At 38.1% G+C, this 26367-nt stretch overlaps 1 protein-coding gene across 7 annotated transcripts in view; it reads left to right on the top strand.

Annotated features, from left to right (window-relative positions):
• DIP2C (disco interacting protein 2 homolog C) overlaps positions 1 to 26367 on the top strand; it is a 634433-nt gene that overhangs the window by 451331 nt on the left and 156735 nt on the right. For all 7 annotated transcript variants that reach the window (XM_007504698.3, XM_007504697.3, XM_007504696.3 and 4 more), the window contains 7 exons: positions 9203 to 9326; positions 11097 to 11206; positions 11406 to 11508; positions 14522 to 14586; positions 18530 to 18623; positions 18819 to 18938; positions 21442 to 21556. In XM_007504698.3, coding sequence (XP_007504760.1) covers positions 9203 to 9326; positions 11097 to 11206; positions 11406 to 11508; positions 14522 to 14586; positions 18530 to 18623; positions 18819 to 18938; positions 21442 to 21556 — 731 coding nt within the window. The remainder of the gene's footprint in view (positions 1 to 9202; positions 9327 to 11096; positions 11207 to 11405; positions 11509 to 14521; positions 14587 to 18529; positions 18624 to 18818; positions 18939 to 21441; positions 21557 to 26367) is intronic.

The following is a 26367-nucleotide window of genomic DNA, read 5'->3' as shown; positions in this document are numbered from 1 at the left end:
AAGTCCAAATACTAACTTATGAATGAATTTCTGATCAAATTTAAGGGTTGATTTGGGGGTTTCCCCCCTTAAGATACCTACTATTTGAACCAGATCTCAAGCTTTTTCTTTACAAAGCCTTTTAAACTCTAACCAAAAAGATTAAAGTAGCCTTTGAGTGTGTTTCCAGTTGACTCCAGTTCCAGGGAATAGTTAGGTTTGTGATAGCCCAGTACCAGAAGTACCAGGTGGATTTGGAGGTAATCCTTTGGTGATGGAAGATACAGGATCTTGAGCCTCTGGAGAAGCTGCCAGTTGTTGGAAATTAGTTTGACCTTTTTTTTTTCCTATGGAGTTAAGTCTCATCCTGCTCACAATGTCTTTTTAGTTGATAGCCTTCATTAGACAAAAAGGCAGCAATGAGTCACCTTGTCTGTTTTCTCCTATGTGATTGTAGTCACTATTAAACATTGTTCCTGTTCTGTAAGGGAGGAAATAAAAGGAGCTAATCTTTTCTTCTCCTTAAGGGCTTGAATGATATAAGAAAAAAAATTTTCACTCTCATGGATATTAATATTTGATGTCCAGATCACTAGTTTTGTCTTCCACTTAGACACCTTTCTCCTATAATTAACTCGTCGAAGATATAGAAGTGTATTTTTATTTATATAAGGTTGTATGCCCATGGAAGTTGGATACAATGGGACTTCAGGTATTGTTCACTGGAAGATCAATGAGCAAACCTTTTAATTAGGTTTCTCTTTACATCTCTTCTCAACTATAATCACTTGTTTGTTTAGACCAAAGTTTCCTTCTTTCTTTAGAGTTATTAGTGAATAGTAATGTGTTTGAATTCCCTCTAAGCATTCTAGCATTTTATACTTTACATTTTCCAGTAGAGGAAGGAAGTATTTTCACATAGTGATGATTATGCCTTGAAAGAAAATCACAACTTTCTTAGACCTCAGTTTCTTCACTGAAAAATCAATTTGAATTGCACAGTCCCTGAAGTCTCTCCTAGTTTTGGATCTATGATCCTATGATGACAAAAGTCATAATTTCATCTCGGGTATGTCCCAAAGGATATTTTTTCTGTTCCTCCAAATTATTGACTCTATCCCAAATACTACCTTATATTTGCCCAAATACATGTATGTTTTTCTTCCAATAAATTTCTCGGGGACAAAAATGGTTTTATTTTTATCTTCATGTCCACAGCATCTGGCTTAGAGTATCAGTAGGGGATGAATAAATGCTTATTTTTGATTAAGAGGTTATCTTCAGTAATAAATATATGTAATAATACACATAATGTCAATTAATGGAATTGCAAGCAGTTTTCTACTTTAGACATTTAGGGAGTCTCTGCTCATTCTTTGCCATACCCCATTTTTAATCTATGAAGATATGATCAGCCATATCCCACTGTTACATAGCCTTATTTCAGTACACTGCTTCTAACAGATACATTTAGAAGAGCCCTGAGTTTCCCAGAATCTTACGGATTCTGAAGAACATCTGATGTTACTACTTAAATTGGATGTTAGCACCAGGGCCTCTAAGGCAAGGATAACAAAGCCAAATGATGGTGTAGACCTGAGACAGGGCATCTTGGGTCATGACTTAGAAGCCTTCAGTAAAACTGGATTCAAGAAGGTGGGGAGTCAGAGGCAATCAAGTGATTTAAATTTGAAATCCTAGGCTGTCAGAGTTCAAGGTGAGAACAAGCAAGTAATCAGGAATCTGGAAGATGGACATACTAGAAAGCCAAAGAAGGGGGGCAGCTGGTTAGGCACCAGGATATCCACAAGAACCCCAAAGGGTCAGGAACTCAGACACTCTTCAGAGAGGTCAAGAATTCAAATATTGGGGTCAAAAGAGGAGAAACCAATTAAGAAGGACGAATTTAATATTGAGGTTGTGTTTCTTCTTAGCTAGGTATGTTTTAGTGTGCTTCTACCCCAAAACTTAGATTATCTGAACTCTGGCAGCTCAGCCTACCTGGAAGAACTCATAAAGACCTGTTTCAGAGTCTGGGGCATTTGTAAGATCATGAAAGCTAGCCATGTCCTAGAGCAGAAAGCATTTCCTTCCTTCTATCTCCCCTACCCCCTTTTATAAAAACCAGGTGGAGTGAAAGTCATTCCTAGGAAGGAATTTGGTCTTTGGGGCACTGGGGGTTGGGAGGGTATTGGGGAGGAGAATTAGGAAGGGGAAGCGTATGACAACTCAACAAGATTTTGACCTGTATCATTAGACCAATGCACTGCTCTTTGACTTTATCCTTAGATTTCGGCTTCAATCCAACACTAACCAGGCCAACCCCTCCCACTCCATGACTAACAGTTTCCCTCAGACAGGGTTACTTTCTCAGAAGAGGTTTTCAAGACCATATCCAAGTATGGCTTACATCAACACCTTAAAGATGTTAATTCCAACCAGGAGCATCCATGTATAAGTAAGAATCTAGTTTTCTTCCTGTTACTCCTCCTCTCCATTCTTTGAGCCTCATTCCTTCAGTCTAAGATTTTGTCTCTCTTAAAAAATGCACATATCCCTCAGAAGGTTCACCTGACAAATCTCCTGCAGTTAATTGCACTTTAATGGGATTCATTTGATCAGATCCTTTTCGGAAAGGCAGATTTTTAGCAGGGAAGTAAAGAGAAAATCCGACCCTAGTGTTCTCAGGGGAGGAGGAAGAAGAGGGTTCTACCATTGGAGGGAAAAGTACAGAAAGGGGAGACTCTTCTCATTTTGAGTAAGTAAGTAAGTCTGGGGCTGGGTGGCAGTCTGGTTTCCAGCAATCCCTTGGAAGTGAGTCTTGTCAAGGGTTTCCCTGAATCAGCCGAGTAGTGTCTGCAGTGATATTCAAACATGGTGCCCATCAATTTGCAATTCACTCTGTGCTGACTTGGCAAACCAGAACATTTAAAGTCAAACTTTTCATGACAGCAGCCTGTGACAGTTTCTGGGATTGATATGGAATGGTGTAGGCTTGAGACTAGTTAGTATTTGGAGGATCCCCAAATCCAGGGAGGACCCATCAGTCTTATGCTTGTTAGTGCTGGAATACGTATGATTGATGCCTTCTGGCAGAAGGAATAGAGCAGAAGAAGAAGATGGGAATGAAGCATTATGACAAAGCCATACTCAGGGTCCACTTGAGGGGGAAATGTGAGAAGTCATTCATAGTTGCTGCAATACAAGGAAATATTTTCTAGGAAATGATATAATTTGTCTGTTTTTGGTAGTTTTTATTTTCCATGCAAAATGGGTTTAAAGGTAGGAGGTGCTGAATGGTTGAAGGATGAGTCTAACTAAAATAAATAATAGACTTCATTGAAAACTTTTTAAAGAGTATACATGCATATGTGTTTGTGTGTAGGAAAAATGATGCTGATTTTGTGTGAATATCTGTAATGGCATTTTTGATAAATAGAGACGAATGCCACCAAGGCTATCCAAAGGAGATCATTTGAGTGCATATCTGTCATTAGGTTCAATTCAGGAAGTTCATGCAAGGAACCTGTAACATGCAGGGCATTGTGAAGCTTGTTAGCTTTTCATGACATTTGCTTAGCTGTCATCCAAGGCTAGTCTAGTTAATCATTTGATCCTAAATTTCATGAAGTATCACACCCATAGCCACACAGGCAGCATGGGGCAGATTCCTTTTCACCCTGGGTCTTTAGACTCAGAACCCAGTATTTTTATTTTCATTGTAGAAGTTAAGATCACAGTCATTTGGGGATAAGAACTGAAAAGAGGCAGACATATTGCCAGTATTTTCCCCTTCCTTTGTTTTATTTATGCCCTTTGTCTATTTTTCAGTAGTGCAGATTTAGAGATGGAAGAAACCAAAGAGGTTGTGTTATGGTTGATGAAACTGGGGCCTGCCAAATAAGTGACTTACTCAAAGTCATAAAGACAGGAAATGACAGATCTGAGACTCAACCCTCCTTTCTCAAATTCCAAATCCCAGGCGCTGTCCATTATTCCACACTGAATTCGCAAATCTACCTGACCTGGTCTCACAAGAGACAGGCTGAAATACTGCTGTTAGAATGAAGATGATGAATTTATTCTTTTCATGTAGAATGAGGCATGCCCTTGTACTAACCCAACAATATCTCATAGTAAGAGTACTTTTAAAGTTCACTGAGCACCCTACAATTTTCTGTGGGTAGTCAAAGGTCAGTGAGCCTGATTAACTGATCCAGAGACAAGTTGAACCAGAAAGAAAATTTGAAAGGATTCAGACAAAGAGACTAGAAGTGCTTCTATCCTGTGGCAAGGAGATGCTGGAGATAACTGCAAGGTCTCTTTCTGTTCTCTTGCATGACTGTCTTGTACTCCAGCACAGGACTTGACAAATAACAGATGCCTATAAATGCTCATGGATTTCTTGATTGATGCTTTCTTTCTGTATTTGAGGATTTATGTGACAAAGCCTCTGTTTTCTTTTCAGATTTTTATATTATCTGTCTTAGTAAATATATGTTTGTTATTGTTCTTTATTCTTCTCAGTCTGCCATAGGTTGGTTTTTCCCCCCAGCAAGGAAAGATGGGGATTTGGAAAGGAGAAGGTTTGGGGGTGGGGTGTTGTATACACAGACACACACAAACACACACACATATATACACATATGCATAAATTGAGGGTATATGCTTATTGATACACATCCATATATACATATACATAAATGGGGGTTGTATGTTTATATATATACATACATATACATAAGCATATGTTTTATGTGGTATATATATGTATATTTGTGTTTTTGTAGAGAGAATTGCAGAGGCAGAGCAAACACCTCTCTCAAAGAACAGAGGTACAGATTCAAATGTGTAGGTCAAAACTTATAGATAAAGGACCACATTTCTACTCTTTTTTTCTATCTAGAAAAGAGAAGAGTACTAGACATTTCTGGGGCAGCTAGGTGGCACAGGGGATAGAATGTGCCATGTGGAGGCAGGAGGACATCTTCCTGAGTTCAGATCTGGTCTTCAACCGGCAGTAAACCATTTAATCTTGTTTGCCTTAGTTTCCTCACCTGTTAAAATGAGCTGGAGAAGGAAATGGAAAACCATTTCAGTATCTCTGCCAGGAAAATCACAAATGGGTTCACCAAGTGTTGGATACGACTAAAATGACTGAATAACAACAATTAGAGGTTTCTAAGTTCTAAACTTTTGAACATCCTAGATGTTGTCAAACTAACAAATATTTATTCAGCACCCATGATGTGCCAGAAGAAATGAAAGTCTTTGCATCTTGAATTAGGTCTAATTATGTATTGTTCTTTATTTATCACAGTGGCTTAACCATTGTTGTCTGTTTGATTTAAGAGATCATTTGGGCTTGGGCTAGGTAGGTAGATAACAAGCCTTTATTTTAAGCATTCACTTTGTGCTAAATGCTAGGGTTATAAATACAAGTGAAAAGAAAAATAACCCTTGTCCTCAGGGAGCTTACATTCTATAGAGGAAAGAACTGATAAATAGGAACTAGGTTGTACTTTGATAGAATTTGGTTCAAGAAAGATGGAATGCTTCTGTAGCCAGAGAAATGAGACCACTGAGAGCTCCCTCCTGTCATAGTTTCTCCACAACTATTGTGTCCCTCCTCCATCTACATAAAATCGACATGTGCTAGCCATAAGAACACTTAATGGTAATGCAGTAAGGGGGTGACTTCTCCCTTTTTACAAGATTCATGCCAGAAAGATGAGTTGTTAGGAAATATTCATAGATACACAGAATGTTAAAAATAGAAGTCCATCAGGAGAACCAATGGTAGCTATAGGTATATTTCTATACACATGGAATAGGGTCATTTGGCCCTACTACAGCTGAATATGCTGCTAAAAGAGGAAAACCCCATGTGTCAACAATATCCTTGTTTTCAGGAAAATTCCCATGGTCAGTCCCTTGTAGGTCAAGGTAGTATGCTCACTGGAGTTTATTCCACCCATTCACTCTGGCTATATCTGTATCTTTCCTTCCTCTCCCCCTACCCCAAGTTCTTCACTTGCTTATCAAAATCTTCTTGATCTCATCTTTGCTCAAGGCAAATCAATCCCCAAAAAAGATAGAGCCAGGAGTCCTAGTATTGGTCCCCATGTTGCAGGATGTTTGGTACAAGAATCGGGGCTGGGGCATGAGGTACATTTTCCTTCCCCAAGGGAGCTGCTGTCAGCAGAGTAGGCAAGTATCCTGGCTTCCTGGCTTCTGTCCAGTAGAATTGACTTTGATCCTAGTAGAACACTGGCAGACTCTTGGGCCAGGTCATCATGAAATCACAGAGTGCTCCTGGGCAAAGTCTGAGCCAACCCAGAGGGGCTGTGTGCTGCTCCTGGAGGACAGATATCGTTCTTGGCAGAAAATGTACTGACAACTGCAGCTATGAGCATTCATGGCCCTAAATCACTTCAAGGACTTGATGGATAGGATTACAATGTGTTTCGCCTGTGCTTTGCAAGTCAATGCCAATGAAAGAAACTCCTTTATGTGGCAAAAGCAGTTGGATTCCAAAGTGTGGCCATTCTCTACTTTGCCTCCTCTTCACACACACTTGTTAACTTCATTTTTCTCTTGCTCAAGGAGGCTGATTTTATCCCCATTGTATAATGAATTATGGTGTAGCTTATTTGGAAAATAAATTAGCACTTAGGGGGAAAAAAGACAGTAAGCCTGGAACAGAAGTCCTTTCTATCTATTAAGCTCCTGGACCTTTGAACCTCTGGCTGGGAATTGGGGAGATGAGTTTAAATCCTCCCAGATACTTGGGTGACACTAAGTCAAGTCAGTTCTCTGTGTGTTTCAGTTTCCTTACCTCTAAAGTAGATGTAATAATGGCATCTACCTCACTCACAAAGTTGTTGTGAGAGTCAAATGAGATTGCATCTGTATTGCATCTGCAATGAAATTGCAGCATTTCACCAATCTTAAAGTGCTATGTAAATATTTGATAGTAATAATAATATTATCAATAAAATATTCATTGCTTTGATATTTGCAAAGAGTTTTATATACATCATCTCATTTATCATTATATCAACTCTAAGAGACAGGTGCTCTTATTATCTCTTTGAGGAGAAAATCGAGGCTTTGAGAGGTAAAGAAACTTGTTTGTGATTGCTCAGATAATAAATGTCTAAAACAGGATTTGAACCGAAATCTTCTGGTCCCAAGTCACATCCATTATTCCCTTCTACCTATGTGTTCCCAGAGGTTTGTACTTTTATTCTCAAAGGACCTATACTCAATCACTTCTGGACTTGTATTTCAAAAGTGTGTGCCATTTATTAGGTCCTGAGTGTGACATTGGGAACAGGACTACACTTAACTCCACGGAAAAAATGGTCAAGCAAATTTCCATTAACAGGCTGCTTCTCCAAAGGCTCAAATCCCTGTGGCTTCATCACCAAAGGGTTCAGATTACCCCAGAGTCCACCTGGTAACTACCCACTGGTAAACCTAGCTATTCCCTGAAACTAGAGCCAACTGGATATACATTCAGAGAGTACTTTCATCTTCTTGGTTAGAGTCTGAAAGTTTGGGAAATAAAAAGTGTGAGTTCTACTCACTGCACTTTTCATCAGTTCATATAAGTCTTCCCAGGCTTTTTTCCCCCAAGTTATAATTTTCATCATTCCTTACAACACAGTAGTGTTCCTTGACATCATCTGCCATAATTTGTCCAGCCATTTCCCATTTAATAGATGCTCCCATTCTGTGCCTTAGTTTCTAGGTCTTTACCACTATAAAAGGAGCTACAATAAAGATTTTTTGTATTTATTACCCTTATTACCCTTCCCTTATTTTTTTTCCTTTGGCAGTATAAGCTTTGTAGTTGTATCATTCTTAAGCTTCTACACATTTCTCACAGTAATCTTTCCTTTGGGGCCAAAGGAAGACAAGTGTACAGTGGTTTCACTTTTTTTTTTCTCCATGAGAAAATGAGGTCTAAGTTAATATTTTCCTTTCTCTGGTCTTTTAGAGGAGAATCTCTCTCCCTTTTCCATGTCCTCCCTCAGATCCTTATTAGAAGACTTCTTTCACTTATCTTTCACTATTCCTCAAACCCTTAGGCTGCTCTAAAAGTTAGAGTTTTATTCTTCCTTTCCTTTGATGTGGTAGTCGTCATAAATAAAGGACCTCCACATTCTAGGAGCAGCCACCACAGGGGCTGAAGAGAGGGCGTGAAAGAAAAAACCTTTTGTCTGGACCTCCCAGGAGTTTGACCACTGTTCCTTCAATGTCCTGTGTCAGAGGCTCCTAGGGACAAGAGAGTCTGTCAAGAGGAGGTAGTGACTTGTGGACAATGGGGTGGAATTGGCTACATCTACAAGGGATTCCTAGGACCCTATATGCTCTGAGACAGGGTTTTCTCTAGGAAAATGATGATGGAGACAGGATTAGTGGTATTGCAAGGGAGATGAAGGGACTCATTAGTAAGACCAACCTGGGAAAAAAGAACACAGTTCCTGAGGCCCTGAAAACTAGAGAAATGAGTCCTTGCCTCAGGTGACCGTTTTTATATAAGGGGCATTCATAAATCAGTCTTATGGGGCCTGCCTGTGCCTATTTACAGGTTGCCAGAATCAATCTCCTGGACCAAAATATTTTCCACCAGGAGACCATTTAATGTGCAAAAGTTATTTCATGAGAAACATGAAAGTTATAGCCTTAGGATAAGGAGAGAATATGGCATAATAAAATTCCCATTTATGTCATGCCTCAAGGTTTATAAAACACTTTTCTCAAAATAACCCTTTAATGTAGGTTGTACAAGTATTATTTATTGTGACAAATGAGAAAATGGAACCTGAGAGGTATAAAGTGACTTGCCCATGGTAAGTATGGCAGCTGAGATTGGAATCCAGATATCCCAGTGCCAAAGTCAGCACTTTTTACTATCACACTGTCTTGGCTTTTAAGATTTTTTGGTTTGGGAATGGCAGATATCTCCTCAGTCACTTTGCTAGTTTACAGACTAAACACTAAAAAATTGTATCTTCTCCAACCCTGCCAGGATGACCTGAATCAGGCAATTGAAGCAGGGTGACCCATTTTAGTCATATGAGTATAGTTTAATGCTTTGGGGCCACAACAAGTAATTTATACCAACTATGGCAAAGGGAGCCTTTATGGACCTTATAAGTTCTGTACAACATTAAAAAAAAATTATTGTCTCCCCTTTGTTATCTTCTCTCAGGATGCAGGAAGCCAACAGATAGGGTTTTTACTTGGAAGCTGTGGTGTTACTGTGGCCTTGACTAGTGATGCCTGCCATAAAGGACTGCCAAAAAGCCCAACGGGGGAAATACCACAATTTAAAGGTAAGACAGTCTTCTGTTACCTTCTGAGTCACTGACTTGGGCTTCTGTATTCCAAGGAAACTGCATTGGAAGAGTCTCCTTGGCTGACCATGTCAGAACACGCATTTCCCTCAGCCATTTTTTCTCTTTCGAAGCTTCTGAGGCTCCCTCTTGGCTATATGGTAAATGACAAATTCCTCCATTTGTCATTTAAAGCTCTTTGCAGCTGAGCTCCAACTTGGTTTTCCAGAATAATTTCTCATTACTCCCACTCAGGTGTTGTGAGTCACAGCCAAACTGATCCACTGGCTACTTGCCCACCTTGTAAAGCCCATCTCCTGCCGCCATGCTTTTTCAAGGGTTGTTCCCCATGGCTGGAATGTCTTCACTCTTACCATTTCCTTTCTCTTAGAATCAATCCCCAGAGCTTTTCAAGACCTAGTTTCCTCCCCTTTGTTTTTAGTGCCTTTCTCTTCCCCTCATGAAATGACTTTTTATTGGGGTGTCTATGGGTATCTCTATGTATATGTTCATATTTATAATAGAGATATATTTATAGAGCTCTATGCATATACATATAATAGGTATCTACTAAGTAACCATGAAGTATAGATATACTCATGTGTGTACATAAATGTACATGCCCAATGCACATATGAATGTATCCATATATGTATATGGTCCATATCTGATGTGTCTTATTGTATCTATACATCAAGAATTATAGAAATTGTAGATATAGTTACATATATATATATATATATATATATATATATAGAGAGAGAGAGAGAGAGAGAGAGATCAATATATGGAGATATTTCAGTTTATACAGAGACATATATGGATACACCAATATAGAGATATATCAACATATGGAGATATTTCAGTTAATATAGAAACATATGGATATATCGATATATATAGAGAGATATATCAATATGGATATACCTGCCTATTAGGATTTACAGATATATAGTAATATATGGATATATTTATATATTTGTATATATATGTGTATATATATATAGAGAGAGAGAGAGAGAGACTAATATATAGACATAGAGAGAGATGTCAATATATGGATATATATCCAAGAGATATATCAATATACATATATATCAATATAGATGGATATATATCAGTCTATGTCTAACAAGAGATGTGTCAATATATGGATATCAATAAGTATATTATCTATAAATATATATATATATATATATTAGTATATATGTATGTGGGGGCACCTAGGTGATACAGTGAATACAATTTTGGTCCTGGAGTCAGGAAACTCATCTTCCTAAGTTCAAATCTGACCTTAGACACTTATTAGTTGTGTGACCCCAGACAAGTCACTTTACCCTCTTTGTCTCAGTTTCCTCATCAGTAAAATGAACTGGAGAAGGAAATGGCAAACTACTCCAGGATCTTTGCCAAGAAAAACCCAAATGGGGTCAAGAAGAGTTAAACATGACTGACATGACTGAATAATAACATATATGTATATGTCGATACCTATGTCGCTATAAGCATATTGATGTACGAGTCATTCTGCACAGAAAATAAGCTCTTTGAGGACAAGGACTGTTTTGTTTTTGCCTTCACTTGCTTTGTCCATAGATGGCAACTGAAATGCTTTTTGGACAGATTTGAATATCCCGAGTGTAGCTCAAAACCTTTTTTGAAGAACAACTTATAAACAGAATTATCCTTACCTATTCCTTAATTTGGGGGGGGGTATGTTCATTTTTGGGTGAGTGCAAACCAAAAAGATGTTTGTCATTTATTCCCCAGGTTGGCCAAAGCTCTTATGGTTTGTCACGGAGTCTAAACACCTTTCCAAACCTCCTCGGGATTGGTTTCCACACATCAAGGATGCAAATAATGACACTGCTTATATTGAGGTAAGTCAGATATGATTCGTTTTCATTGTGCTGAATGTATATTTGGGGCATCCAATCATGTGTGTTTATGATTGTTTTTAAGCCCCTTGAGTAAGGAGCACTTAATATTTGAAATGATGAGATAAATCTAATTATTATTGTTTCCTAACACTCTTCTGCCATATATATTCATGAATCTTCCATTTTTAAAATATTTTAGTATAAAACATGTAAAGATGGAAGCGTTCTTGGGGTGACCGTGACAAGAATTGCACTGCTAACACACTGTCAAGCCCTCACCCAGGCATGTGGCTACACCGAAGGTAAAGACCTGCACCCAAATGCATTTCCTACAAAGATGTGATGTCCCTGGGTCCGGGGTTATGTCTTTCTATTTAATTCTTGATTTTTCCTGGGAGCAATGTGCTTTTTTCTGATAGAATCAATCTCAGATAGGGTCAGATTCCCAATTTAATCTCAGCAATTCAGTTGTTGCATGCCTAAACTGCCTTACCTAGACTAAGCTATTGGCCCCTAAAGGAGGATGAATGTGTGAAAGGTGAAAGAACAAATGTGTACTATACATATAGTATGAAGGGGAAAGCATTGGATTAGGAAGCAGGGACATGGGTTCTAGTCTCTAGTCCTGCCACTTACTAGGGAGGTGACCTGGGCAAGTCACTTGCCTTTTTCAACTTCACCTTCTTCCTCTATAAAATAAAATCATTGGATCTGATTATGTCTTTGTTAGGAAAAATGTGAACTTTTATTTCTTTTCAATTAAAAAGCATCAATTTTCATTCCCTTCCACATTTTCCCTACTACTCACCCAATCTGACAAAAGAAGGATAACAAAACCCAGGTAAAAAATAGGCATAGTCAAGCAAACTAATTCCCACATTGGTCATGTGCCAAAAAAAAAAAAATAGATGTCTCATTCTTCACCTTGAGTAAATCACCTCTTAGTCATAAAATGAGTAGTAAACATCATTGTTGGTTCTCTTGAGTCATGGTTCATCATTGCATCAAACAGGGTTCTTAAGACCCTCTTAGTTGATTTTCTTATATTCTGGGATAAAAAAAAATGCAGGTAATTTCTAAGAATCTATGGATTAAAGTCCTTTACTGGAAAAATTTCTTTAACAGGGACAGTCTATTGTCCTACCATCTTGGAATAGTCCCTAGGGCAATTTTTAGTGCTGTTCTCCTTATACAACTCTTTTGTCCTTTTTCTTTTCTGTTCTCTTCCTTTCCATTTCTTTTTCCATTTGCTAAAATATTTATTTGATATGATCACTCTGCAAACATACATGAACATTCCTCTGATTTTTAATGGGTAAGAAAGAGGTGCCAAAGAAGAGTTTTTTTCTAAAGGACAGCAACTAAGAATATGTAGTTATTTATATAATAATGTTTTTTTACTAAGTGTCTAGGAAGTTTGGTCTTAGGTTACCTGGAACAAATAGGGACATAGCTAAAATGTTTTCACATTTTTTTATCAAGGGTTCCATCTTTCACCCCATCACCCAGGTTCACAACCTTAAGATCGTATGAGAATATTCCTTTTTCTAACCTCCCCACTCCCCATGTTCAATCAGTTGCCAGGTCTTTTTACTTCTGTTTCCTCAACATATTTATCTTCTGTCTGCTTCACTATGTTCACATCAGACACAATGGCCCCGACTCAGATGAATTTCTTTCCTGGACTTCTGCAATGGAGTCCTAATTGGCCTCCTTGTTTCCAATCTTTTCTTTCTCCAATGTTATCACCCACAAAGCTACCATTTTTTCTTTTGAGGTTGGGCGTAACTATCTTGCTTAGGCTGGAGACTATTCTGAGCCCCAACCCCATTACAGACAGGTACTGATTTGACTTGCTCTGGAGATGTTTGTCCCCTCCTTAGACAGCCTGTTGATTCCCATGACGTGGACTTGGTGAGGATTCTTGGTACTAAATGTGATAGTCAACACATTGTCTTTAGAAATATTAAAGATGAGAACTCATAAGCTCAAGCAAATTCACTAGCTTCATCTGCCCCCAGAAGCAAGGACGATAGGTGTGGGCTACCAATGCCAGTCTTAGCTGCCTCATTAATACTCCTGAGTGACACACAAGTCTCACCAGACGACTCACTTGTTCAAGAAGCTTTTGTAGCTCATTTCCCTTAAGATAAATTACAATTCTTCTTCCTAGTCTGCCTATAGCCTCCCTTCCTACTCAACTGAGATAATAGTCTTCTAAGGAAGAAGAGTAGGCACTCTGCCCCCCAGCCACAACCAAACTGACCTCCTTATTCTTCCCTGTACATGGAATTTCCTCTCCTGCATATCAGGAATGCTCTCTCTCCTCACCTCTCTGCTTATTGGAATCTCTAGCTCTCTTCAAGGCTAAGCTCATGTGCCATTTCCTTCCAAAAGCCTTTCTTGACTCCTCCAGTTACCAGTGCCTTTCTAGCCCCTCTCCCTTCACTCTATATTTATTTTGTATATTCTCTATTTATTTATTTGTAGACATTATTATACCTCTTAAATTAGCTCTTGAGGACAAGGACCATCTCATTTTGATGTTTGTCTTTTCAGGGCTTAGGATAGTACCCTGCATTTATATAGCAAGCACTTAAAAAATGGTTGTTTGGTTGATGATAGATAATTGTAATTTCATATGCAGCATATTATTAATAGTCCTAGATCTTAGCTTCCTTATATTTTAATGAGAGTCAGAAACTAGAACATTAAGTCCCCAAGTCCACTGCTCACCCACATACATTTGTAGTTCAATAGATTTTGGACATTTTTTTTCCTTGCTGTTAGTTTTTCAGCGCAGGCAATATTGTCATCTAATGCTCGTTTGTGTACAACTTACTTTCCCACAAAGTATATTTGGATAAACTTTCTTCATTTTTTCCATTATGCCATGGCTTTTGTTCTCATAAATATGATTCTTTGTTTATGAATGTTGGGGAATCTCCAGTTCTATGACATTTAATGGGAGGGAAAGAAAACCTCTGTTGTTCTAATCTTTATACTCCCTACCTTGTCTCCATCCTTCCATTTTATCCCCTCTACTGTAATTCATAGCTGAACCATTCTAAAACCTACTATTATAAAGCCTTTTTGGTTTAGCCTTTTCTATGAAGGCAAGGGTTCCAGAAGGAGAGAAAATGTTTTGTTTTGTTTTTCAAGGATTTATTTAGGAGTATGAGACTTTCTGAGAAAATAAGTTGAATTAATATTTGTCTGTCACTCATATTTCTCTTTTGGTTTTAAATTGTTTTTGCCTTTTTGTCTGTGCTGGGCTGTAACAAGTAATGTCTTTTTGGTATTTTGGTTGAACAGCTGAAACAATTGTGAATGTATTAGATTTCAAGAAAGATGTTGGTCTCTGGCATGGGATTCTAACGGTGAGTATGTGCCTACCCCCTGCATGCCCCTGCTTTCCCCTGTCCTACCCCTGCCTCATCTCATGTCCACATTTACAAATGAACCATTTTAAAAACCAGGTTTTTAGAAGCAGGATGTCGGCTTGTGCTTGGGTTCACGATAACATACTTTGCTTCACATTTTTAAGAAATGATGATTATTGCCTTTTAAAGGGGGAAAAAAACAACTTACACTGTCAGCTACTTCATTTCCTTACCAGGCAGGAAAACCAAGCTGGTTTCAGTGGCAACAGACTTTAGTCACTGACCCACATAGTGAGATCATAGTTGATGAGATGAACCTTCTTACTTTCATTTGTAGTTCAACAAATGAACATTTCCCTCCCATTCCTCTTGCAGTTTTTCAGAGCAACAGTAATGTCATCTACCACTAGTTTATATTCAGTTCGCTTTCCCCTGAATCTATTTTGGATAAACTTTCTTTGACTCTTCCTTTATGCCATCTTTAAAAAAAAAAGATTCTGTGTTTATGAATGTTGAGGGATTGGGGGTTCCACAATGCTAAAGAGGGAAAAAGGAGAGAGAAGATGCCTCGCATTTAATTGCCCCATTTTCAGATGAAAACTCAGCATGAGTTGAACAGAAATATGTATCTTATTATTATGGATGTCAACTGATGGGCGATGACAGTTCCAGAATGAAAGCATGTTGGGAGGGAAATAAACCAATTTACTTGTTTAGCTGGTAGCTTTTAAAAGCATGTTTAGCATAGCCACCCAGAATTCACTCCATGCCAGTTTCCTATCGAAGATTTTCCCCTTCCTTCTTTTGTCCCCCAACCTCAATGCTTTTTACAATTATTTCATGAAGTGTAGAGGATAAATAAAAGGATGGGGAGGGGGGTGGAATTCACTGTCCAACTTGTTCAACCAAAATGGATCCAAATAGTAAGAAGCAGAAATGAGTCAAGAGTGTGAGTCTAATTTGAGATACTAACCGTGTGTGTATGTGTGTGTGTGTGTGTGTGTGTGTGTGTGTGTGTGTGTGTGTGTGTGTGTGTGTCAGTGAACCTCTCCTCTTCCTCTTCTGCAGAATGGAGAGAATTTTTGCACTATTTACCTTATAGTATTTTTTTTTCTGAGACCCAAAATAAGATGTTTCTAAAAGTCTTTGTAAATCTCAAAAGGATTATGTAATTGACAGCAATTGTTATTATATTATGTCATATTATAATAGCATATTGTAGCATTCTGGAGGTGCCAAAGCCAGCCTTAGCTTACTCCTCTATTAGCATGCTATATTTCTCTTTTGATTATAATATTAGTTAATGAAAGTTAGTAGAAGTCGTGAAAAGTTTACATGAACACTGTTTTCAGTTCTTCATTACACAAAGTTTCCCAAAAGTTTTAGGGATAGCCTAATATTTGGGATACACTGTGTATAGGTAGTTTGCTGTTTGTCTTTGAGCAGGTCACCTTTTCTGAACTTTATTATCCCCATTGTATACAAGAAGAAACCAATATGCTACTAATCTCTCAGGGTTATTGTGAGGATTCGGTAAGATAATGTAGGCAAAAGGCTTTATAATGACACAACTAAGTGGCACAGTGGATAGAATTCTAGGCTTGGGGACACAAAGACCTGGATTAAAATCCTGATTTAGACACTTTACTAGCCACATGTGACCCTAGACAAATCACTTAATCTCTGTCCACCTCAGTTTCCTCATCTGTAAAATTTGGAGGTTGTACTCAATGGCCATCCTTCTAGTTCTATATTTTTGATTTGATGACTTGTGAACTTAAAAATGCCATGTAAATAAATGAATGAAGAAATCTCAAAGCTGTGAGGTCCCTTAATAGCTACAAGGTCTTTCATCTCTTAATTTAACATTTGAGGAAACTGAGGCCCTGAAGGGCAAGTGTCTTAGTCAAGGTCAGATAGTTATTATCCACATTATGGTTTATCTGCTTTGTTTTAATTTCTTTGTGACATTTCACCTCCTTGGCTGAATTTTATTATTGCCTCTGTTGATTATCACACTGAATGACAGCCTGTAGCCTAGCAGGAGCTGGAAAGAAAAAGAGTTTGAAATCCCTTCTGAATTACCTTTCCCCTGGCAGAAGGAAAGATAGATTTCCTTATGTTGGTCCTTTGCTTCCATTTGAAAGATGAAGTTCATTCCCAGCATGGGGAACAAAGAGGGGTTCAGCAGGAAAGCTGGGGGTCAGAAGAATGAAATGGGGAAGCTTTTTAGTAGGTTATCCATGTTTTGTACACAGTGAGCACTAGACATGGGTGCTTGTGTATATAAAAAATAAATATCTATCAATAGATATATGGGTATATATAGATATACACACATGGAGTCATACATGTACATATATGTACCAATATGAATATATATGTGTGTGTTAGACATATGGGGTATCCCAAAATAAGCTTAAAACTACACTGTGACTACACCCTCTCTATAGATGAGTCCCCACAAATTGGTTTTTCATAATATGTCCACAATACAGCTTTTTTATTATAAGAACTATTAATTCTCCCAATATTACTCATGCAGATTCAAATAAAAAGAACACCTCTCATAGCAAAATGCAAATTTGAGGGGATTATATACACTATTTCTTACTGTTCACATCTACTCCCTCATTTCACTATTGTAGGTAAGATACTCTGCTTTATAGTGTACAGTTAAATACTCTGTTTAAAAAACAACTTTTTTCCTCGAGTCCTTATTTGGTGATGGATTCGACACATGATTTTATTAATAGAGGGACTCCCAATGAGGAAATATCCCCTCTCAGTGAGCTTGGCACAGGTTTATGAATTAAAGCTTTAGATAGTTGACTTCAATCTGCCATAATAAAATACATTCTCTCTCTCTTTTTGTCTCTCTCTCTCTCTCTCTCTCTCTCTCTCTCTCTCTCTCTCTCTCTCTCTCTCTCTCTCTCTCTCTCTCTCTTTGTCTCTCTGTCTCTCTCTCTCTTTTTGTCTCTCTCCCTCTGTCTCTCTCTCCCTCTTTCTCTCTCTTCCCCCTATCTCTCTCTCTTCTACTCTCTCTACCTCCTTCCTTCCCTCCCTTCTCCTTCTCTCTCCCAGCACTCATACAATATATAAGACAACACATCTACTTCCAAAGATGATTGGAGGAATAAAGAATTATCTGGATGATTAAAGCAAATCTCACACTCCTCCATTCCTCAGGGTTAGATTTAATTAAAGGCACAGTGCCAGGATGCTTAGGGGGTAGAGAAATAGAGCTTATTAGATAAGAAAAGACAGAAGATCACGCTTCAAGTAAATGAAAGCCTATATCATAAAAAGAATGATAACTTCCTCTACTAAAGTCAGGGTTGGGGGGGGGGTAGGAATGGGGTTTAAATACCATCAAGAGGAATTTGAATTCAATCTAAGGCATAGAAGAGGACCAGACTACCTTTTAGCAGCAATTTCCAAGAACATCTAAAGAAATCAGCAAAAGTATGTTCATGAATGGTGTCAGGGCTTCTAGTGGAATCAGCAATTTACTCTGGGGAAACTCTATGACAAGAAAAACTGAGCAAAATAATCAAGAAGCACAGAATTTGGAGTCAGAGGACCCAAGTTCAAATTCTGACGCCCTGTGTTGTTGACTTTATTTTGAAGAATGCAGCAGCCACTACCAGACTGGACCAGAGAAACCCTAAATGAGAATTTTCACTAGCACTTTGGGGACTTTATAATAATTCTTTGTGTATTGAAGGGGTTTAATTAATTGAACTCTCAGATTCCTTCCAGCTGTAAATCCTAGTAATCATGTATCCATTACAAGAGAAATTCACCAAGTGTTTTAAATTGTTCTCACAGAGTCATGGCATAGTTATCATGCCAACAGGATGGGATCTCCTCTAGTTGTTTTTGTTTTGAAGATAATACATTTGTGTTATCATATGAATTTGATTCATTTTTATTCCAGAGTGTCATGAATATGATGCATGTGATCAGTATCCCATATTCCTTAATGAAGGTGAACCCCCTTTCCTGGATACAGAAGGTCTGCCAATATAAAGGTAAGGACCTGTTTATTCACTTTTCTCAGCTATGTGACCAAAGAGATGTCAGTTTGATTATCACAGAATGTGTGTAGTCAATAGTTACTATTTCCACAGTTCATTTTAATTTCACCTTCCCTACCTTTCTATTCTTAGAACATGTGGCCTGATCCAGGGTAGCTCCATACCTGCTCATTGACATTTATTTTTCAGCTAAAGTGGCTTGCGTCAAATCCAGGGACATGCACTGGGCATTAGTAGCACATAGAGATCAAAGAGATATCAACCTCTCCTCTCTCCGTATGCTGATCGTTGCAGATGGAGCAAATCCCTGTAAGTAATACTCTTCTACCCTCAGAATTCATCTCTCAGGGACAAAACAATCTGTGAGCAATATCATTCTTGGGTTTTTTTGTATTTTTAGTCTTCATATAGTTAAGACACAAAACTTTCAAATACTAACCGATTTAGTTGCAAAGTTTCTTGGGACACAAGTTCCTTTTTGAATTTTTCTTGAGCAAATTCTGCAATAAACAGTCTCTAAAACATAGGCACTGTTTTTCTGTCTTGGATACAAAATATAAAAATGAAAACAAAATGTCTTACTTTTACACAAGATTCAAATACTTTCAAGGCTCTTAAATGGAATGGGGCACACATATTATTAATTGAGAATGACAGCATGAAGGGAGACTGAAGAGGATAAGACAATGGTTTAAACAACCTGCTCTGAGTAATTTGAGGGAGGAAAGATCACTTCCATTTATGGAGCTAAAGAATGACTTAACAAAGGTTAAGGTCATGTCTTAGTTGGACCTTGAAGGAAGGGAAGGGCTTCAAAAAATGGAAGTAGAGCTGAAGAGTCTATCATGGACACTTCATTCTGAACAAAAAAGCATAAAGATAGAAGGGACATGAATAGGGATAGATGTGGAGAATGATTCAGTTTGACTGAAATGTAGAGTACATCAGTTGAATGGTTTGAAAAACCACTAGAACAAGAAGATGAAAACAGATTATGGAGAGCTTGACTGCCAGGATTGTAGGTTTGTGTATTAATAAGCAAGCAGTAGGGAGTTTTCAGGAGTTTTTAGTAAAGAAGTAATATGATAAACGAATATGTTCAAGATTATTTGGGCAGCAGTGTGAAAGTTGGTTGCAGAGTAGGTAGTCTGGAAGTAACAAGATTACTTAGAAATTATCAAGCTAGTCAAGATAATAAGATAAGCATTTGAACTAGGATGGTCATGATGGGAGTAGGAAAGAAGGCATAAATGCAAGATAGAATATTTCTAAGATACAAGTTATAGGGCTTGGCAACTAATTGGATGAAAAGGGTGAGAGAGAAGAAGACAAAGATAACTCCATGCTTGTGATTTTAACTGAGTGAATGATGATGGCCAACAAAATCAATATCAACAAAAATAGAGAAGTTAAAGTCTAGTGGAGAAATTGAGGAGTTTCATACATGTTATTTTGCAGTATCACTGGGATATCCAGCAGAAAGATGAAAATATAGGACTGGAGCTCTGGAGAGAGATTAAGAGTAGAGAAATATGTCTTGAAATAATTTGCATAGAATTAAAAAATAGAAGCCATTGGAGGGAGATATGATCACCTAAAGAGATAGTGAGAGATGGTTAAGGACAAAATCTTGGATAGCATGTTTAAGGACAGGGAGAGATTGATAAACCACCAAAGAAATCGGAGAAGGAATAGTCAGAAAAATGAGAGGAAAACCACAAGACTGTAATGTTATCCAAGGGTAGAGAAGATACAAGGAAGTAAGGAGTGCACAACCATGTAAAATCTTCCAGTAGAATGAGATTGAGGGGAATAGCCTTTGGCTTTAATGGTAAAATCATTAGTGACCTTGCAAGGGAACTCTTTCTAGAATAGTAGAGATAGAAATTACATTGCCAGGATGAGTGATTAGTGGTGAAGTAGAGGCTGACAATACAAAATTCTATTCTTTTCAGAAGCATGTTACTTAAGAAAGGAAGGGGACAGTAGCCTGGGTGAATTGTTAGAGTCAAAGAAAGTTATGGTTGGTTGGTTGGTTGGTAAGTTGGTTTGAAATGCAGAGGAGATTGGAGCAACTTTTTACACCATGGGAAAAAATGCTAGTTGACATGGAGAAAAGAAGATACATGAGAGATTAGGTATGATAAGTGGGGCAAGATCATTGACGTGGCAAAAGAGAATGACACTTTGGGTAGAGGGAGAGGCATGAGCTTCCGCATGGAAGAGGACCATTTTATCCTCTCACGCTGGAGGGAAGGAAGGAAAGAGAGAAGGGGGCACTGAAAGCTTTGTAGGTGTGCAGGTTTCATACCATCATCTCAGCAAAATAGATGTAGTCATATGCAAAGAAGAGTTAAGCTATAAGTACAACTAGATGCTTCTTGTATAAAAAAAAACCTATGAGAGTAAACATTAAAGAATATTTTTTCCATTTGATTTTGAAGAGATCCTGTTTCAGAGCTGCTCCTTCCTTAGGAACTTGCTCATTAAAGTTGCCAAACTACTTCTTTAACCAAGAATAAAAATATATTTCATCAATCAGCAAAAATGTTATGAACATATAGATGATGGATGCAGTCCACTATTCAATCCATGAGATGTGGCCCCTCTTACTACTGAATTTTGAATAGATATTATTTGCTGCCAAATTACATAGTATAATAGAATGAGATAACATTTTTTCTCCTTGTCTTACTCCTTTTGTGCCTCAATATTACCATTTTAGAATCATATATCATGGCATATTTTAATATATAAATCATATTCTTTCAGTGATCTGATTTTTTTTCTTTTTCTGAATTTTCCACTCTAGGGTCTATTTCTTCTTGTGACGCATTTCTCAATGTCTTCCAAAGTAAAGGCTTGCGACAGGAGGTCATTTGTCCTTGTGCTAGCTCACCAGAGGCTCTCACTGTGGCCATCCGAAGGTATCTGGGTTACATTAATTAAAGTAGACAGCTTGTAGAAAAACCATGATGAAGTAGCTAACTCAACTGAAAACCCCCAAATCATATCAGTGTGAATGCTCCCCTTGTAGAAGAGAAAACGAGATTCATCATTTTTTAGGACCAAGTAATGGCTGGAGACCAGTCTACAGTTACCAGGTGGGGGTGATTTTGGAGTTAGCAAAATATTGTATTGCTACATCATTATTCTCAAATATGGGGAATCTGAGAACATTCCTAATACCAAAACTTACCATATACAAAGCAAAGTAGAAAAAAGAATATTCACAAGTAGCTGTGAATTTATGTAATCAACAACGTGTTTCTTCCTCCCTACAACAAATTCACCATGTTATTTAGCAGAGCTTTTCTATCTATAGTTTCTACTTACCTTTATTCTGTTCTTTTTCTGTACATTTTAAGTCTTCTTCAATGCCCTTCTTTTTTCTGAAGAAAATAAATGTTACTTCCATTATATTATTGTGATTATCATGTTAACTGTTTTTCTGGTTATGTTTACTTTAATGTGCTTCATTTCATAGAGCCCTTCCCAGATTTCTCTATATTTACAATTTATTATGGCACAATAATACTACATTTAATTCTTTTTTTAAAAAATCTGTAGATTCTATTTTAGAATCAATACTGTGAATTGGTTCTAAGGCAAAAAAGGGCTAGGCAATGGGGATTGAGTGACTTGCCCAGGGTCACATAGCTAGGAAGTAGCAGAGGCTAGATTTGAACTTAGGACCTCCCGTCTCTAGGCTTGATTCCTCTATCCACTTCAGCACCTAGCTGTCCCCCTGCATTTCTCTTCATTCCACAATTTATTCAGCCATGCCTCCATTGATGGGTATCTGTTTTCATTCCAAGTCTTTGCTACTAGAAAAAAAAAATCCTGCTAGAAATATATATTTTATACAAATGAGATCTCCCTACTCTCTGACTTCCTTGCAGGGAGGTACACATGCAGTAATGGTGTTACTGGGTCAAAGAGTATGCCATCTTTAGTGACCTTTTTAGTATAATTCTATATTTTTTCTCAGAATTGTTGAGCTATTGCCCAGCTCTATCAACAGTGTCTACCTTTACAGAGTTCTAGCACTTGTCATTTTCATCTTCTGTCATCTCTCCATATCTGATAGGTATGAGATGAAAACTTCATCTTTAAAAATGTTTGTTTTTATTATTACAAATGATTTGAAGCTTTCTTTCCTATGGGCATTGACAGCTTGCATTGAATCATGAGAATAAATATCCACTCATGACCTCAGACCCATTATCTTTCCACTGGAGAATAACTTTTCTTTTTTACAAATACTTAGTTCTTTGGACAAAGTTATCAGCTGGTTAGCTTTCTGGCATCTGCAGTCCATCAATTTGGGGGAAAGAAGAAAGGAAGCAAATGTTGAATTCTCATGGCCAAGTCAGTCCAAGCCTTTTCACATGAAGTTGTTACATTGTCTTCAACTCTGCCCTCTGGAATACTGCACTGAATGCATTTTGAAAAATGCTGATTTTTGGAGCAGCTGAGCAGCATGATAACACATCAAAGGGAAGCCTGGTCTGTGATAAGCAGATTTCCTCCCAGCATGGGCATTAGCTCTCTCAGGGTGTTTTACTAAGTCTAAGCATTATTCTGGGTGTCCTTGGTCATAAGTCACCCCACCCTCACCGCCTCCTTCCGATTGGTCTAATGTGGAGGTAGCTTTTTAAGTGCTTTGGGAAGGAGGTGGCTGAGTTTTTATTATGCTCAGGATGAGTCCTATTGACCGTCCATAAAAATAGAAACACCCCTAAAAACGTGAAATCCTCCTTGTCACCAAATAGCTTCAGTTGTCAATTATCTGAGCTGCCCAATACCCAGATAGCTCTCAGTTATCCATGGTAGTGACAGGAAAGGAGGAGTATTTGGCAAATTCAGTCATCATTTTTGTTTGGATCTTGAATGGTTCCCTATAACTTGCCTTCACCAGAGCAGCATTTTCCCCTTCTTAGTTATGTTTTATTTAGGCTAATTGGAGCATGCAACAAGAAAATCTGACATAAGAAAGCCCAGCTTACAGAAGAGATAAATTAAGGGAGCTAATCTGCATTACTAAAGGATTCTCCTTCACAAAAGATTCACTGGAAGAGTCCTTTGCCATAATGTCCCTCTTGGGGATGTTAACAGTTGGTTTACAGACTGGTTTTACTTAACAAGAGAGGCAAGGGCTGGAATAATTTAAAGCTAAATGGTTTAGACTGATGGGTAATTGGAAACAAATACTCCCAATAAAGATGCAATTTGATCCTTCCATGGAAATCAGTGAGAAAATATTAATATATTTACCAAAAATGAGGATGTATTTAGCTTTTTTAGGGACACAGCCACTATAAAATGAGGTGCAGTTTTATAGTTAGCACTTAATTATAATAATAAAAGAGAGCTGAAGGTTATAGTCATCCTTTCTATTTGGTCTGGTAATGTAATACTTGAAAAGTGGTTTGTTTATGGGTATATTTGTAGCCGACTGACTTTCCTGCTATTCAATGAGCATTTATCAAACAAATAAGCAGCTAGATGACACAGTGACCAGAGTGCTTAGGATCAAGAAGGCTCCTTTTCCAGAGTTCAAATCTGGCTTCAGACACTTATTAGCTATGTGACTCTGTACATGTTACTTAGCTTTGTTGGCCTCAGTTTCCTCATCTGTTATATGAGCTGGAGAAAAAAAATGGCAAACATTCCAGAATCTTTGCCAAGAAAACCCCAAAAGAGGTCATGAAAAGTCAGACATGACTGGTAAACCACACACACACACACACACAGAGACTCTAAACTATTTCAGGCACTGTGATTATAGGTCTGAGATTCTACATCTGAGAATATAAAGAAGGCAAAAGACAGTCCTTGCTCACAAAGGCTTCAAAGTCTAATGTTGGAGACTTCTGAAAACAACTATATACAAACAATATATTTAGGACAAATAGGAATTAGGAGAAAGAACACATTCGCACTAAGAGGAAATCAACAAAGGCTCCTTAAAGAAGATGGGATTTTAGGTAGGAATGAAAGAAAACCAGGAGACAGAGAGGGAGGGAGAGAATGCTAAAAATGGAAGATAACCAGAGAGAATACTCACAGTTGGGAAATGGAGGGTCTCATTGGAGGACAAGCAATGAAGCCAGTCTCACTGGTATCCAGAATACCTGGAGGGAAGTTGAGTATAAAATAAGCCACCTAATAGAGGGCTTTGAATGCCATAGTGTGTTTTATTTTAAATAAACAAAAAATAATTTGCTCCCTTTAAAAACATAAGAGAATCCAGGTGAGATAGTGGAAAGAGAAATAGCTTTGGAGTCAAGACCTAAGTTCAGGTCCTATTTTTTGACAAATATTAGCCAGCTGACTCTAGACAACTCTCTTAATTTCTCAGTTACTTCTAGTAGTAGAGAAAGTTCTATTCTATATTTCCCATCTAGCAGTGAAATCACAAACTCATACAAAGAAGAAATATTAAGTTATGGTGGGAGGAATTAGCCCCTAAGCAGCTGGCTAAAACAAAGAGAAACTAGCCTTGTCTTAAAAGTTGGTCATAAATAATTTACAAAGCAAATAATCAAGCATTCACTGTTCACATTTCTGTGGCTGGTGACAATTTGTTTTGTTGTTCTGTAACTTTTCAGTCATGTCTGACTCTTTGTGATCCCATTTGGGGCTTTCCTGCCAAGGATACTGGAATGGTTTTGCCATTTCCTTTTCTAGCTCATTTTACAGATGAGAAAACTGAAGACAACAGGATTAAGTGACTTGCCCAGGGCCACCTAACCAGTAAGTGACTAAGGTCAGATTTGAACTCAGATAAGGAATCTTCTTGATTATAGACCCAGCACTCTATCTAGTGTACCAGAGGCTGCCACCCTTTCCCTCCTCTGGCAGTTAGGAAGTGGAAAAAGGAAAGAGTAAAGAAAAAGTGCCCATCCAAAATGGCAAATAATCAGAATGTCTTTCAGCAATAGTTATGGAACAGCAGTTGTTGATTGTGTTCCATGATGGATCCAGTGGGGAAGATAAGAGAAAAAAAATCTCACAGTGTGTTCTGGGAGACAAGACTCAGCACAAGAAAGAGAGAACCCTAAAAGACAATTTATCATTTATCATGGAGGGCGTCCAGGATATGTTCTCTGGGAGCCCAGAACTGAAAGTTGTCAGAGTAGTTTCAGGGTTCCTTCAGCTGTCTGATACTCCTCTAAGGATTGAGGGTACAACATACTTAGGGATGTCATTTCTTCTGTCATCATCAAGTAGTCAGTTTGAACCCATAGATCCATGGAATAAAGTGTAATTAAGTGTACTGTGGATGGAATTAACAAATGGAATTAACAAAAGAAGAAAACCAGGGATGCTAAATAGCTAACCGTATCACCCGTTACAGTCCCTTCCTTCAGCTTTTATTCATCAAGTATTTCATGCTATGCCTGCATTTTCTCGTTATCTGCCCTGGGCTGGGAATGGGACTTACGCAGCCAAAGTAACACAGTCATAGTCTGTCTACCTGTTTCCCAGGTAACCAGCATGAAGCCCCCTAACCAGGTTATGTGCAGTGGAAGGAAAGAAGCACATGTCCCTCAGAGGGTCATCTCAATGCCTTGCGGCTCGTAGTGTTACAAAAGATGCTGACAGCAATAGTAGATGAATGCATGCCAGTGGGGCTTCCAAGATCAGATCTTAGTCAAACTTGTGTGAGGCAAGAGATTGTCCCAGATGTTACTTCCACTTCCCTTGATTGTATTTCTGCCTTTCAATCATA

This window comes from Monodelphis domestica, chromosome 5 (genome assembly GCF_027887165.1).
Source record: "Monodelphis domestica isolate mMonDom1 chromosome 5, mMonDom1.pri, whole genome shotgun sequence".
Lineage (NCBI taxonomy): Eukaryota > Metazoa > Chordata > Mammalia > Didelphimorphia > Didelphidae > Monodelphis > Monodelphis domestica.
This window is presented reverse-complemented; position numbering and strand designations above follow the sequence as displayed.